Source organism: Dasypus novemcinctus, chromosome 13 (genome assembly GCF_030445035.2).
Source record: "Dasypus novemcinctus isolate mDasNov1 chromosome 13, mDasNov1.1.hap2, whole genome shotgun sequence".
Lineage (NCBI taxonomy): Eukaryota > Metazoa > Chordata > Mammalia > Cingulata > Dasypodidae > Dasypus > Dasypus novemcinctus.
Window position 1 is genome coordinate 65937993 of NC_080685.1, and position 15458 is coordinate 65953450.

General features: G+C 37.4%; 1 protein-coding gene across 6 annotated transcripts in view; it reads left to right on the forward strand.

Annotated features, from left to right (window-relative positions):
• RNF2 (ring finger protein 2) overlaps window positions 1-10776 on the forward strand; it is a 107317-nt gene extending 96541 nt beyond the window's left edge. For all 6 annotated transcript variants that reach the window (XM_058274864.1, XM_004468429.5, XM_004468430.4 and 3 more), the window contains 4 exons: window positions 140-355; window positions 7431-7703; window positions 8023-8194; window positions 8493-10776. In XM_058274864.1, the coding sequence (XP_058130847.1) occupies window positions 140-355; window positions 7431-7703; window positions 8023-8194; window positions 8493-8594 (763 nt within the window). In that variant the 3' untranslated portion in view covers window positions 8595-10776. The remainder of the gene's footprint in view (window positions 1-139; window positions 356-7430; window positions 7704-8022; window positions 8195-8492) is intronic.
• The last annotated feature ends 4682 nt before the right edge of the window (window positions 10777-15458 follow it).

The following is a 15458-nucleotide window of genomic DNA, read 5'->3' on the forward strand; positions in this document are numbered from 1 at the left end:
TTTAACCACTGGTCAGATTACTGTGACTTAATAAAGGTATTAGAGTAAAGATGATAACTATTGAGAAGCTGGACATTTTTGTCTTTAGCCCAAAGATATAATCATGGTTTACATTTTCTTTCCCTTTCTTTTTTTTTAGCAACAAAGAATGTCCTACCTGTCGGAAAAAGCTAGTTTCCAAAAGATCACTAAGGCCAGACCCAAACTTCGATGCACTCATCAGCAAAATTTATCCAAGTCGTGATGAATATGAAGCTCATCAAGAGAGAGTATTAGCCAGGATCAACAAGCACAATAATCAGCAAGCTCTCAGTCACAGCATTGAGGAAGGACTGAAGATACAAGCCATGAACAGGTATATGGGAAAGAGAGCTAGAGAGGCTGGCTGGTTTTCTGAATACTTAAATACTGAATTTATTTAACAGTCTCCAGTTTGAAAAAGGCAAAATGCAGTAACGTTTCTACATGGTTCCCTTTTGATGAAGATACAATAGATACCTCTAGGCATAATAGGGCATTCCATTTAAAATAGTAGAATCTTTTAAAACCCGAGCTTTACCCCACTTCTCCTTCCATTTAACCATTCTTTTTTCTCTTCTCCCCTTTATTAGCAAAACTCTTTAAAAGGGCTCATTATATGTGCTCATTATCTCCAATTCTTCTCTTCCATTCTTTTACAAAAATAATGCAAACTCCATATAGAAAACTTCCAGCATACCCCTAACCCTCCACCTGCAGTACCTATATCCACCATTGTTAACATTCTGCCACATTTGCCATTTCCCTCTCATTTTCTCTCTCACTCTTGCTGTCTAAATTCATTTTCTTTCTTTCTTTTTTAAAAAGATTTATTTATTTCTCTCCCCTTCCCCCCCCCACCAGTTTTCTGCTTTCTGTGTCCATTCACTGTGTGTTCTTCTGTGACCACTTCTATCCTTATCAGCGGCACCCAGAATCTGTGTTTTTTTTCTGTTGCACCATCTTGTTGTGTCAGCTCTCTGTGTGTGTGGCGCCATTCTTGGGCAGGCTGTACATTCTTTCTCGCTGGGTGGCTCTCCTTACGGGGTGCACTCCTTGCGTGTGGGGCTCCCCTACGCGGGGGACACCCCTGTGTGGCAGGGCATTCCTTGCGTGCATCAGCACTGCGCATGGGCCAGCTCCACACAGGTCAAGGAGGCCCAGGGTTTGAACTGCAGACCTCCCATATGGTAGGTGGACGCCCTATCCATTGGGCCGAGTCCTCTTCCCTAAATTTGTTTTCTGAACACTTGAGTATAGTAGTATACATCATGCTCCTTGAATAATAATTACTGCCATGTACATTACCTAAGAATAAGGTTATTCACTTATGTGACCACCTTAATTGCAGTTAAGTTCAAGAAATTTAACAATGATAGCTTATAATCTATATTCCAGTTTTTTTCATATGTACCAATCTCCTCCCTTGTTAAATCCCATCCAAGGTCATGTATTGTATCTAAAAGTTATTTTCTCTTTAGTTGTGCTTTCTTTTCTCTTTTATTAACTGTGTGACTGCATACATATTAAGACAACACAAGCTTTTCCATTTTAGTCACTCTCAAGCATCCCATTCAGTGAGTTTAATCACATTCACTGTTTTGATATCTTCACCACTGTCTGTTACCAGAACTTTCCCATCTCCCCAACAGAAACACTATCCCCATTATATATTAACTCTCCCATTCCCCAGGCTCTACCCCTGGCAACCTGTATTCTAATTTCAGCCTCTGTGAGCTCACATATTTTCTGATATTTTCTTTATAATTCCATGGGTCTTAAATTTAACATCATATATCTATAACAATCTCAATTGCTTTGATACCAACTTGACTTCAATAGTATACACAAGACTATGTTTCTGTACCCCTTCACCCCCCAGGTAGTTCTTTTTACAAATTATGTGTATAAACATTATGAGTCCAGAACTACTGATTTTTCATTAGATTACATGCATTTGCCTTTCAGAGCCTGTAGGAAGGAAAAAGTGGTGTTACAAACCAAAAAATACAATAGTTCTGGCATTTATATTTATCTTTGTCTTTACCCTCACTAGAGATTTTTTTAATTTCTTCTCGCAGCTTCCATCTTTTGTCTCTTAAGCTTACCTTTCAATGTGCAGAACTCTCTTTAGCATCTTGTGTAGAACCAGTTTAGTGGTGATGGACTCCCTCAATTTTTCTTTATCGGGGAATGTCTTCACCTCTTCTTCATTTCTGAAAGACAGTTTTGCTGGTTATGGAATTCTTGGTTGACAGTCTTTTGCTTTAAGCACTTTGAATATGCCATTCCACTACCTCCTTGCAACTTCCATTGTTTCTGATGAGAAAGCAGCACTTCTAGCTATTGAGGCTCTCTTGTACATGACATGTTCCTTCTCTTGTGGTTTTCAGAATTTCTCTTTGGCACTTAATAGTTTGGTTATAACATAGCACAGAGTGGGCCTATTTGGAATAGTCCATTTTGGAAGTTGCTGGTTGTTTATTAAAGTTTCTGTGGGTGGTGGACCCCTGAATAGTCTCACTCTGCCATCTTGATTGGGGCAAACAGGGCCTGTGTTGGTCTTCCTCCTGAACAACCATAGCCCCAGTCTAATTATGAGAACATCAGACAAATCTCAGTTATGGGATATTCTACAAAAATAGTTGGTAAGCCTTTCTCCACATCAAAACAAAGCCTGGGAAACCATCACAGATAAGAAAAGCCTAAAGCAACATGAGAACTAAATAGAAGGTTATTTGCTATATGGGAACTGTTTTTTGAGGCCAGAAGTCCAGAGTCAAGAAATTTTCAAGGCTGTGCTTCTCTCTGAAGCATTCTGTTGCTAGGTTTCTGGAATTCTTGGGGTACCTTAGCTTGCATCTTTGCCTCCTGTCACATGGGGATCTCTCTATGCTTGTACCTTTTTTCTCTTTTTTGAACGTGTTCCACTCAGGGTTTCATCATCACCAGCCTACCAGATGCCTTTATTGAAGTTATTAGTGGCCCCACATTGTGAAGTCTAATGGCTAATTCTCAGCCATTGGCTCCATTTGATGTGAAATTATGTCTTCTTCCTTGAAAGGTTTTCTTCATCTGCCTTTCTGTAGACCATATTCTTCTAGCTGTTCCTTTTTAGTCTCTTTATAGGTTTTAATTCAGTTCCCCTAACTCTGTAAAGGTGGAGTGCCCCTTGGGATCTGTCTACCACTTTTTTATAAAAATTCTCTATCCAGGTAATCTATCCAGTTTCATGGCTTTAATTATCATTTATATGCCTATGACTCCCATTTTTATGTATTTAACCTGGACTTCTCCCTTGAACTCCAGGCTCATCTCCTTTTGGATATATAACAGGCATTGTTTTTGTTTGCCAAAGGGTTGTCGATGCAAAGTACCAGAAATGTGTTGGCTCTTATAAAGGGTATTTATTTGGGGGTAAAAGCTTACAGTTCCAAGGCTATGAAAAGTCCAACTCAAGGCACCATCAAGTACTTTCTTACCCAAGTCATCGGCCACGTTTTTGAAGCAAGATGGTGGGCTATCTCTGCCTGGTGTCTGCCTTCCCCTCTGGACTGTACTGTTTCCCAGAGCTCAGCTGAGAGCAGCGAGCATAAGCCTTTTCTTTTACTGGGACTCGTCTCTCAGACTCTGCTGTTCTGCTTTCTTCCCAAGTTCAGCTCTGGCCTATCAGGCAAATGGCTCATCTCTCCTCCAGGCCTCAGCTAGTTGAGCCTCTCCATTCTGTCACATGGCAGGATCAAAAATGGAAGAGCTCTCTTTTCTGGTGTGTCTCCATTTTTTATTGAAACAGCAAGAGGGCACAGACTCAACCTGAGTCATGCTTCACTGACATTGAAAACGGTGCTCACACACACAAGAGTGGACCAGCCCAAAACCTAAGCTTTCTCTTTTGGGGATTCATAAAATAATTTCAAACTCTCACAGGCATCTTAAATTTAATATGTCCTCTACTCATCTTTTGATTCTTAGCCCCTGCTTTTCTTCATTTTTCCTCATTTCAGTTGATGGCAACGCCATCATTCCACTTGCTCAAGCCAGAATCTTTGGAATCATCCTTAATGTCTCACTTTTTCTCTCATCCTGCACCTGCAATTCAGTCTGTGATTAAATAAATATTTTTAGCTCTTTCCATTTAGTATATCCAGATTCTTATCACTTCCGACAAATGTAGCTCCTACCATCTGGTCTAAGCCACCATTTTCTTTAACTTTAAATATTAAAATATCTTCCTACTAGTCTTTTCCACATAGACTATTCTCAGCACAGCAGCCACAGTAATTCTCTTAGATCATGTCTCTTCTTTGCTCAGAACCTTCTGATAGCTTTTATTTACATTTAGGTTAAAAGCCAAAAGACCTTAATGATGGCTTTTTAGACCCTAAGTAATTGGGGCATGTTTCTCACCCCTGTCCTCTCTGGCTTCCTCTCCTTTGAGAGATTTGTCTATGTAAGAGCTGTCAGTAAAATCCATCCCAATCTAGTGGTTTTCACCTTAGCTGAGTATCAGCTGTCCTCTCTTCTACGAACTCTCTTCTTTCAGATAATCCACATGGCTCACTCCCTCACTTTCTTTAGAACTCCGTTCTTCCTTCCCCTCTGGTTTTGTTTTTCTCCACAACACATTCTCTGACATTAATGTATTATTGTTGTTCTTGTTTTAATTATTATTATCTTTTTTTAATTTTAAATTTTTTAAAGATAGATGAATCATACAAAATTAGTGAGTTGTTTATGCTCTAGAATATAAGCTCTAAGACAGTAGACCTGTCAGTTTCATTGACTCTTGTAACTCCAGTACTTAAAACTGTGTGTCACTTAAAGTAGCTGCTACATAAATGTTATTAAAAGCATGAATATTTTTCCCCTCAAGATTCCTTTGCTTTGTATTGAATGAAACTCACTCTCATGTGCACCAGTATTGGTCTGTCATCTGTTGAAATACATCTGCTTCTGTTAGTTTTCCAAATAACTTTATATAGATTTATGTTCTTATGTGCTCTTCCAAATGTTAGATATTCACATTCCTAATTTTTAAATTGTTTCTCATATAATATTCTCTCATCTGTATCTCATATGACAACATTGGTGTCACTTTTTTTTTTTTTTTTTAAAGTCCCATCCCTGGGACCTTGTATGTGGGAAGCTGGTGCTCAACCACTGAGCCACATTGGCTCCCCTGACTTGGATTTTTCATTTGTTTTGCTTGTTGTTTGTTTGTTGTGCTTTTAAGAGGTACTAGGGACCAAACCCAGGACATCCTATGTGGGAAGCAGGTGCTTGACAACTTGAGCCGCATCCGCTCCCCTGGTGTCACTTTTGAAATGCAACCCCAATAACAGAATGTAGTATTATAGATATGATAATAGGCTCTTTTTTTAAAATTTTTTATTTTTATTGTATTTTTTAAAAGATACATAGGTCACAAAAATGTTATGTTAAAAAATATAAGAGGTTCCCACATACACCACATTCCACGCCCCCACTCCTCCTATATCAACAACCTCCTCCATCATTGTGGCACATCCATTGTGTTTGGTGAAAACATCTTGGAGCACTGCTGCACTGCATGGATTATAGTTCACATTGTAGTTTACACTCTCCCCCAGTACATTCAGTGGGTTATGGCAGCATATATAATGTCCAGCATGTGTTCCTGCAGTATCATTTAGGATAACTCCAAGTCCTGAAAAAGCCCCCACATCACATCTCTTCTTCCCTTTCCCTGCCCTCAGCAACGACCTTGGCCACTTTCTCCACATCAGTGCTACAGTTTCTTGCATTACTAGTCACAATAGTTCTATAGTAGAATACTGGTAAATCCACTCTAATCCATATTTTATTCCTCCATCCTGTGTCCCTGAGATAGTGATGTACACTCCACCTCTATATCGAGAAGGGGCTTAGATCCCACATGGTTGATGGATGTGATTCTCCTGCTTGGAGTTGTAGACACTCTCAGTTCCCTGTTGTGGTGATTGACCATCTTCACCTCCCTGTTAGCTGACCTGGGTTAAGTCCAGCAAACCGGAGAGTAGGAGTTGAAATTATGCTGAGACTCAGGACCCAGCTGGCACATGGCCAGTCCAGAGATTCAAGTCTCCTCCACTTTATCATATATTTCACCTATTAGGCATCAGCTCACAACCTTCTCTCCCCTGATAATAGGCCCTTAAATCTCCTTTATCTGAACATATCTGCCTGAAATTGCATTAATACAGCTCTGTCACATCAAATCTCTTCTGGAAACAAGTGTGTGATAAATAGAAATAAATTGTCTCAGTAACCCTGTTGGCTCACTTTAATTTATGGTCAACTAAAACAGTGTCTTTTGCTTTAGTTTTGAATTTTGGGAAACATGTAAGTAGAGTCTTCATACATTCACTGTTGAGTTTATTTTTTCTTCCATTATTTTGTCTTTTACTTTTTTTTTTTTTGGAGGAGGTACCAGGGTATTGAACCCAGGACCTTGTACATATGAAGCAGGTGTTCAATCACTGAATACACCTGTTTCACTGTTACTTTTTTGAATCATAGTTTTGTCTTTTAACATACTAATTTTATGTTGTTTATTTTTTATCTTAATTTTATGATTCATAGATTGCATAAGCAAGGTTTTATTTTTTTTACAAAAACATAAAAGAGTTCTGAGCATCTTTCCTCAACATTTTCCTTGTTCTGGCAAGTGTACAATTCTGATACCATTCTTAGAGATGCATGCCATTATTTTCATCATATGCCCTTAGGTTTTTCTTGTTTATACAGGTAGAGAGACAGGAAATGTGGTGGAAAGAATGTGGCCTTGTGTCACATCCTGACATTGGCACTTTCTATATGAACCTCAGTTTCTTTGGTTTTCTCAACTATCAAATGATTATTAAGTGCACTGTAGTATTTTGATGAGAAAATGAGATTATGTATATAAAATGTCTTACTCAATAATTAGTTGTTGAATCTGAGTTTATTAGAGACTGATGCTGTATCCATGCTGGTTATTTTGGTACTATCTTGTTTTCCTCAGAATCACTTTGCATTGCATTATCATACTTTGGGGAGAGAGTGCTTACTATTCCCCTTAAATATTATTTTCTTAAGAATTTCAATTAAAGAGGCATGACTTTTTCTCCTTAGAACTTTAAAATTTTTCACATTGGAATCCTGCCTTTCTTTTGACTTGCTAATCTCTTCACAAAAAAAATTCTCAAAAATAAGCATACGCCAAATCCTGTATGCTTTCTTTTGGTCAATAAAGAAAATTATTAAGTCACTGTAAGCATTGGTTTAAATCATTCACTTCTTTTGTAGGTGTGAGTGTGAAGTTTTCTAGACTTTTCCCACATGGGAAACAATGCCTTTATCCAGCCTGAAGCAAATTCAAATGTAAATTTTATGCAACTCTTTTTCTTAACTAGACTACAGCGAGGCAAGAAACAACAGATTGAAAATGGTAGTGGAGCAGAAGATAATGGTGACAGTTCTCACTGTAGTAATGCATCCACACACAGCAATCAGGAAGCAGGACCTAGTAATAAACGGACCAAAACATCTGATGATTCTGGGCTTGAGCTTGATAATAACAATGCAACGGTGTCAATTGATCCAGTAATGGATGGTGCTAGTGAAATTGAATTAGTATTCAGGCCTCATCCTACACTTATGGAAAAAGATGACAGTGCACAGACAAGGTAAGCGTGTGGGTTAGTTTCACATTACCTGAATTCAAAATGCTTAATTTGGACTTAAAAGACCATTTTAAAGTAAGGCAATATTCGTCATGCCTTTGATTGCTATGGTTCATTTGGATATTCTGGCTGCCTAGGTGGTTTTTTCCCCATCATGTGCTTCCTATCCAGAGTTGCACATCTGAGAGAAATGACCCTTCTAGATAGAGAAAGAAGAAAGACCATTTAAATTTACCTTTTGCAAATACATTAGTTTCATAATTTAAATATATTTTTAGCATTAAGTCTAGAAATTATATTTTTTAATGACTTGTTTTTTTAGATACATAAAGACTTCAGGCAACGCCACGGTTGATCACTTATCCAAATATTTGGCTGTGAGGTTAGCCTTAGAAGAACTTCGGAGCAAAGGAGAATCAAACCAGATGAACCTCGATACAGCCAGTGAGAAGCAGTACACTATTTACATAGCAACAGCCAATGGCCAGTTCACTGTGAGTATTTAAAATAAGAGAGTTTTGAAACTGGGAGCACAATGACCACCTGAGACTGGCAAATAGAGGCAAGTGGTAGTGGGACCTAACAAGACCATGTAGAACAGAGAGAGAGAGAGAGAGAGAGAGAAGTTGTAACAAGGTCTTTAACTTTGATACTGTTTGTTCTTTTTATATAGTGTGAGTGACAGGGAGTTTTGTGGTTTTTTAAAAAATGATTCTGCATACTTTTATGTTTGTTTCCATCTCACTGTTGTGCTTCGTGCAGTTTTCATAATTCTTTCTTTTTTTGTTTTAGGTATTAAATGGCTCTTTTTCTTTGGAATTGGTCAGTGAGAAATACTGGAAAGTGAACAAACCCATGGAACTTTATTACGCACCCACAAAGGAGCACAAATAAGCTTTGCCTAAAAAAAATTCTGAGAACTTTTTTATAGCTTATTTCTTTACTATTAAAGATGTACTGTCATTACTTTTATGGACAGAATTTTGGATATGTTCAGTTTTCTTTCTGAGCCAGACTCGTTTACACTATCAGAATATTTTCCTCTTAATTTAATATTTCCTTTTTGAAGGGACTGCAATTATTCAGTACTTTTTCTTTCCTTTAAAAAACTCTTAAGTTGTGTGTTTTCAGAGTGTGGTTCTATTTAGAACTTTCTTTGACCCAGGAATTTTTCATAGTTCTTTATTCTTAAGTGAAAATTCAGTTTTGGCCATCCTTCTCCCTCTGCCCTCAAAGTTTTTCAAGCCTACAGAATGTAATAATATGTATTGTGACTTTTTTTCCTCCAGAGTCTTGTATATTTATAGTTTTCTATATAAACTATAGTATCTTCATAACGACCAAGGCTCAAATTTACTGTGCTTAAAAACAATTCTCATAGGATTATTAATTTCATGGTATTTTCTTCCATAATATCTCATTTTACAGAGAGGTTCTTAATGAACTTATGTCCATTGTCATGCAATGTTATTTTTTTCCATTTTTTCTTGTAATAATTTTGGAATTTCTGGTCCTGGGGGAGAGCATCCAAATATTCATTTATAGATTTCGCTGAAGGAAGGAAAATTAAATTGGTTTTATGTAGTCTTCAAGTGTGTATTTAAAGAGGTCTTTTTTGTGTTAGTTCTACTGTTACCTCTATTCCTTAATTATGTACGTTTGATGTTTTTGCCTCTTAAAATACCAGAGATACAGAGATTTGCACTTTAGCCTTGATGAAAAGTACAAGATGTGTTCACAGCTTCCCTGTTCTTTTCTTATTGGTAGCCATATAAATTTTAAGAATAACATGGCACATAGAAATAACAATAGAAAAAAAGTTTGCTTCTGTTTGAAAAGTGTGCTCAGCATTTTGGGTTCAGTTTATATATTTTGGTGCTCTGCTAATTATAGCCTAGAGAAAGAAGTTAAAAGAGCTTGACCCCTGCCTGATATGTAGTAAAAGATAAGCTGTAGAAGAATGCCAAGTAGTAGGGTAAAGTCATTAAAGTCTTCTTAATTTAGTTTTATATGGAGAGGGGAACAGTTTTGAGTGTTTGGGAGCCAGAGGGCTTTATGCTGACAGGTCAGATTGACTTGTGTGTTATTTTTCATCCATGTCCTAATTCTAGGTGTTTCCAAGTTTATATTACCACAGTATTTACAAAGACATGTTTGCATTGAAAATTAACTCCCAAAGGGTTTTTGATAGGAGGACCTACTCCTCCATTATCATTATAATTAAAGCCTATCTTGGTATTGTAAATATTTATCTGTCAATATTGACAGATAGGGGCCAGCTTGATGTTTTAAATCTTCAGCCCAGTATGAAAATTTCAAAGGCTTATTCAGTTTTTTACCATTTTAGTGAAAATATGTAAAATCTGTTTTTACAGTTCTTTTGGTAATCTGTGTCATGGTATTTGAAAACCACCAAAAATTATGAGAAATTTTGTATTCAGCTCCTTTTTTGTTATAAGGTTTAAGTTGTATAGATTATTAATGCATGTCCACTGAATATAACCCTGGTTTTGTGATATAACCGCTTAGATTTTATTGGCAACATTAGATTAGTGGTTGCATTAAATAATTAATTTTCCATTGTGATCATTAATTGAAATTTTGTCTTTAAGCAAAAAGTTATTTGTGACTATAAGCTTTGTGCTTAGAGAAATGTATGTGTGTTTATCTGTCAGTATGGGAGGATGTAAACTCTGCATCATTAGTGAATTCATTGGATATGTAATCCTTTGCAAAATATAATTATAGGTATTTGATAAGAGCATTGAGTGTATTGTCTGCGTGTGTTTTGTATTTGTTTGGGTGTGGGGGAATACTGTTCATCTATATTACACAAAATTTTTACTGTTCATAAAGTATTACCACTTAAGTAACTTATGTAACCACCATGTCAACCTTGGAACAAAAGCTTCATCACATGTGATGAATATTGGTGATAGCAAGATCTTTGGATATATTCTTTTTAATTCTTTCCTCAACCCTACGAGGAAGGTGGTAGTAGTTTCCCGTACGTTTCAGGAAATTGAGGTTTGGGATTCTGACTTGAACAAATAAATATGAAATGACTGATACACCAGATGAAAAAGGTCATCTTTCTCTAAATTCTCATTGTATTTCTGTTTAGAAATATTCCTCTATATGTATGCCTTTTGCCTGCTAATCTTATAGGAGAATATTAATTTGTGTGCAATTGTAATATAAAAACAACTTCCTTGTGAATACTTCAGGAAGGGTAATGTCTGCCACAAAAGCAATGAAAAGTGCTGGCAAAAATGGTCAAAATCTATGTTTCTTAGAACTCGAGAAATTAAAGGCGTCCAACAATTGAATAAAGATTTTAAAAACAGTAAGTTTTTCAACATTTAACATGTCCTATGCCCATTCCCCTTCCTCTAGCTCCAGGCTAGCCTTGAAAAGGAACAGCCCTGCCACTATGGTGGTTGTGAAAAACCTAAAAGGTACCATAAGGTACAGGATGGGTTTGAAGCGCCCCAGAAAGCTCCAACACAGAATAATTTTTCTTTGATCTGGCACCTCATTGAAAAGCTCCATTCCCAGGGCTTCCCTTTATTTGATCTGACTCAGTTCTGTGAGATCAGCTCCATTTCCATGGTGTGTATTAAAAGTAACTGGGTAATTGTTTAACAGAGTTGCCTGAGGCAGCGATACCAATTAGGGCTAAAATGAGACTTCCCATAAACTTAAAAGGAAGAACTGGGGAATAAAGTATCCCTAGAGGCTTTGAAAAATTCTGAGGTATTCCTGGGAAACTATAAGGCCACAGGCACGTGCAAGGCTGTATGCATGCCTATGAAAAGCCAAAAAAAATGCCCAATCTCACCTCTCTCTGGCAGACCTTGAGGCTCTATGCAAGCATGAAGGGAAGGCAAAAGAGATGTAAACTACCTGCTGGATTCTTCACGTTGTATCCCAAAGTAGTCCACAGAGCCCTTTTGCAAAGCTGGGAAACATTGGTTGAAGGTTTAAAGAAATTACTGTCAAATCATTGGCTGACCACTAAGCTAACCAAGAAGAGACTTTAACTTTAGTGGCCACATACAACAAAGAATACAGGCTGTGATGGTTTGGAGTTGTATGAGGCCCCAGAAAAACATTTTCTTAAACTTAATCCATTCCTGTGGGTGTGAACCCATCCTAGTTAGGAGCTTTTCATGAAGTTACTTCAGTCAGTTAAGGTGTAGCCCACCTCAATCAGGATAGGTCTTAATCCTATTGCTGGAGTCCCTTATAAGTAGAATGAAATTCAGACAGAAAGCCACAGGAAGCAAGAAGCTGGAATTTAATAGAACATGGGAGAGAACAGAGACCACCACATACATAGCTAAGGATTGAGGGCAGCCAGTTCTAGATCGCCAGTCTTCAGGAAGTAATATCACCTTCATGACGCCTTGATTTGGATTTTTTCCCTGCCTTAAAACTGTGAGCTAATGAATTCCCATTGTTCAAACTGACGCATTGCATGGTATTTGCTTAAGCAGCTAAGGAAACTAAAACAGACTTTACAGAATCAGTACAGCAAAGTCTAAACAAACAGTAAACACAGCAAACTGGGGAGAGGAATTCTATATCAGAGTTGCTGGTATTTTAAATGTCAACAAAAATTTATGAGACATGCAAAGAAAAAGAAAATAAGGCCCAGGCACCAGAAAAACAAAACAGCTATTAGAAACTTCCTGAGAAGCCAAGGTATGAGACTTACACTACCTACAAAGACTTTTTTAGTATTACAAAAATATTCAAAGAACTAAAACCATGTCTAAAGAAGTATGAGAACAATGTCATGCCAAATAGAGATTATAAAGAGATATTTATATTTTAACAAAATAGAAATTCTTGAGTTGAAGAAATAACATGAAAAAAATTCATTAGAGGAGCTCTAATTTTTCTAATGAAGAAAATAAGCTTTGAAAACCTATGGGACAACATTAAGCATACCAACATGCATAATGGGAGTCCCAGAAGGAAAGGGGAGAAGGCAGACTATTGGAAGAAATAGTGGCTGAAAACAAATTTGATGAAAAACAATCCACCCACCCAGGAACTTCAGCAAAATCTGAAGAAGAGAACTGTTGAGTGGCTTATATATGGAGATGTAATTTGTATGGCAGTCACCAAAGGATCAGGGAAGAAATGGAACTATATTGCAACAAAGGTTTTGTATACTATTGAAATTAAGTTAGGACTAGTTGACACTAAATTGTCTTAAGAAATTGTAATCCTTAGTGCAACCATTAAGAAAATAGCTCCCCCCCCCAAGACAAGGGAATTATAGTGGTATATAATAAAATACTTAACACAAAGCAGTAATAGCACAATAAAGGAACAAAAAAGACAAAAAGCAGAGAAAACAAACTGTCAAATGTAAATCTTATTAAATGTAAATGGAACACTTACCAAAGATTGGCAAAATGTAATGAAAAACATGATCCAACTATACTCTCTCCCAGGAGACACACTTTAGGTTCAAATATACAAATACTTTGAAGGCAGGAGGATAGAAAATGATAAACCATTCTAACAGTCCCTAAAAAAGCCGAGTGGCTATACTAATATCATGTAAAACTGGCACTAAGATAAAAATAGGGACAAAAGATAATCTGTAGTGAAAGAAATGGTTATTCTAGTAAGAATTGTAAACATGTTGGCATTTCCATGTTTTTTAAATGTCAATTTACTGATACATATTATTAAAACATACAGTCTAAGCTCTACAATCAGTGGTATTTGGCATAATCACATATGCATTTATCACTTCAATCATTATTAGAAACTTCTGGGAAGATGGCGGATTAGAAAGATACGTGACTCTTCTCCAGAAAAATAGATAGTGGATAGGGTGAAACAGCCTGGAAAAAGATCTAGGGTTTAAGATACCAGGCAAAGGCTGGACACCACCCAAAGGAGAAAGGGACAAAGGAGGGGAATCATGAGGACAGAACTATGAGTTGAAACCAGCAGCTGGGCATTCAATGGTATTACTGTAAATGCATTATTTACTTCTTCCAATTTTACTCTTTGGTTTTCATATGTCCTATCATTTTTGTCTTTTTACTCTCTTGATTATCCTTTTTGCTGTTCTTTCTTCCATACTTCTCTCCAAACCTGTCTCTCCTTTGTTTTAATTTCAGGTTCCAAGGCTTCCTTTAATATTTCCTGCAAAGGTAGAATCTTTTTTGCAAACTCTATTAGTTTTTGTTTGTTAATATTTTATACTCTTCATATTTGAAGGACAGTTTTGCTGGATAAAGAATTCTTGGCTACCAGTTTTTCTCTTTCAGTATCCTATCATACCACTGTCTTCTCATCTTCATGGTTTCTGAAGAGGTATCTGTGCTAAGTCCTCCTGCAAGTCCCTTCTACGTAATGGTTTGCTTCTTTGACAATTTTCTCTTTGACATTTGACATTCTGAGTAGTATGTGTCTTGGAGTAGGTCTGTTTAGATTGATTTTTTCTGATTGGGGTATGGTGTGCTTCTTGGACATGTAAGTTCATTTCCTTCATGAGAGTTGGGAAATTTTCAGCTATGATTTCCTTAAATACTCTTCCTACCGCTTTTCCCTTCTCTTCTCCTTTTGGAACTCCCATGACACGTATTTTGTTGCCTTTTGTGTTGTCATTCAACTCTGAGCCCCTTCTTTTTTCCATTCTTTTCTCTCTCTGTTCTTTTGTAACTTCAATTTTAGCTGTTTTGTCTTCAGTATCAATTATTCTCTCATTTTAAGTCTGCTGTTGTATGCCTCAAATGTGTTTTTGATCTCACCAATTGTGTCTTTTATTCCCATGAACTCTGTTACTTTTCAGGATTTCAAATTCTTCTTGTTCTGGCTCAATGTCTTCTTGATGTGATTTATCTCTTTGACCATATTGTCTTTCAACTTATTGATTTGATTTTGGAAATTTGTGTGCATTTCGGTAATTTGTTTTCTCAAATTCTGCATCTATTTTGGGGCTTTGATATATTCCTTTTCTTGGGCATGTCTTCTATTTTCTAAATATAGTTTGTAATTTTTTTCTGGTATCTAGGCATCTGATTAGGATGTAGTTTATTCAGATGCTCAGTTTCTCTTTTTTTAGGGATTCTGTGTCAGGAGTGTGACTTACCACTGCTCATTGATTCTTGTCTTGACCTAGATTGTTAGGATTGTTCTGCTGGTTGCTCAGAACTGGGCAGTGGACCCAGTAATTCACTTCCTAGGTCCTTGGGGAGGGAGACTATAGAGGCCGGAAAAAGCCTTACTCATTTTACTTTTCTTGCATGCACTTCCTTGGTCTGCCAGGAGATGGTGCTCTTTGGCAGCTCTCAGTTCAGTGCCTGGTAGGTGTGGATTTGTTGCAATACAGACCAGATCAAAGTGATAGAGATTCCTGTCTGGAGGGTATGAGCCTTGTAATTCAAACTTTCTCTGAGACACTTCTCCAGTCTTCTCTGCAGCCCCCTTCCTTTTCCCTGATAGGAAGTATTTCCACTCCCCTCTGAGTCCTCAACAGTCAGTCCTGTTAGTAGAGGAGGAGTTTGGGAGGGTTGTGTATCCTTAGCCCCTTGCTGGCTCCAAGACAAACAATGGCCCAGCCCCACCCGGCCTGGAAGGGCTCCTGGGGCACAGCCAACCAAATTTATCAGTGAAAAGCTGAGTCAGCCTTAGCCTGTTTCCCTCTCTCCCCCCTTTCCTGGGTTAGTAGATCCCTGGAGCCCCCTTTGTAGTCACAGGCCCAGAGGCCTGAGAATTCTGAAGTGT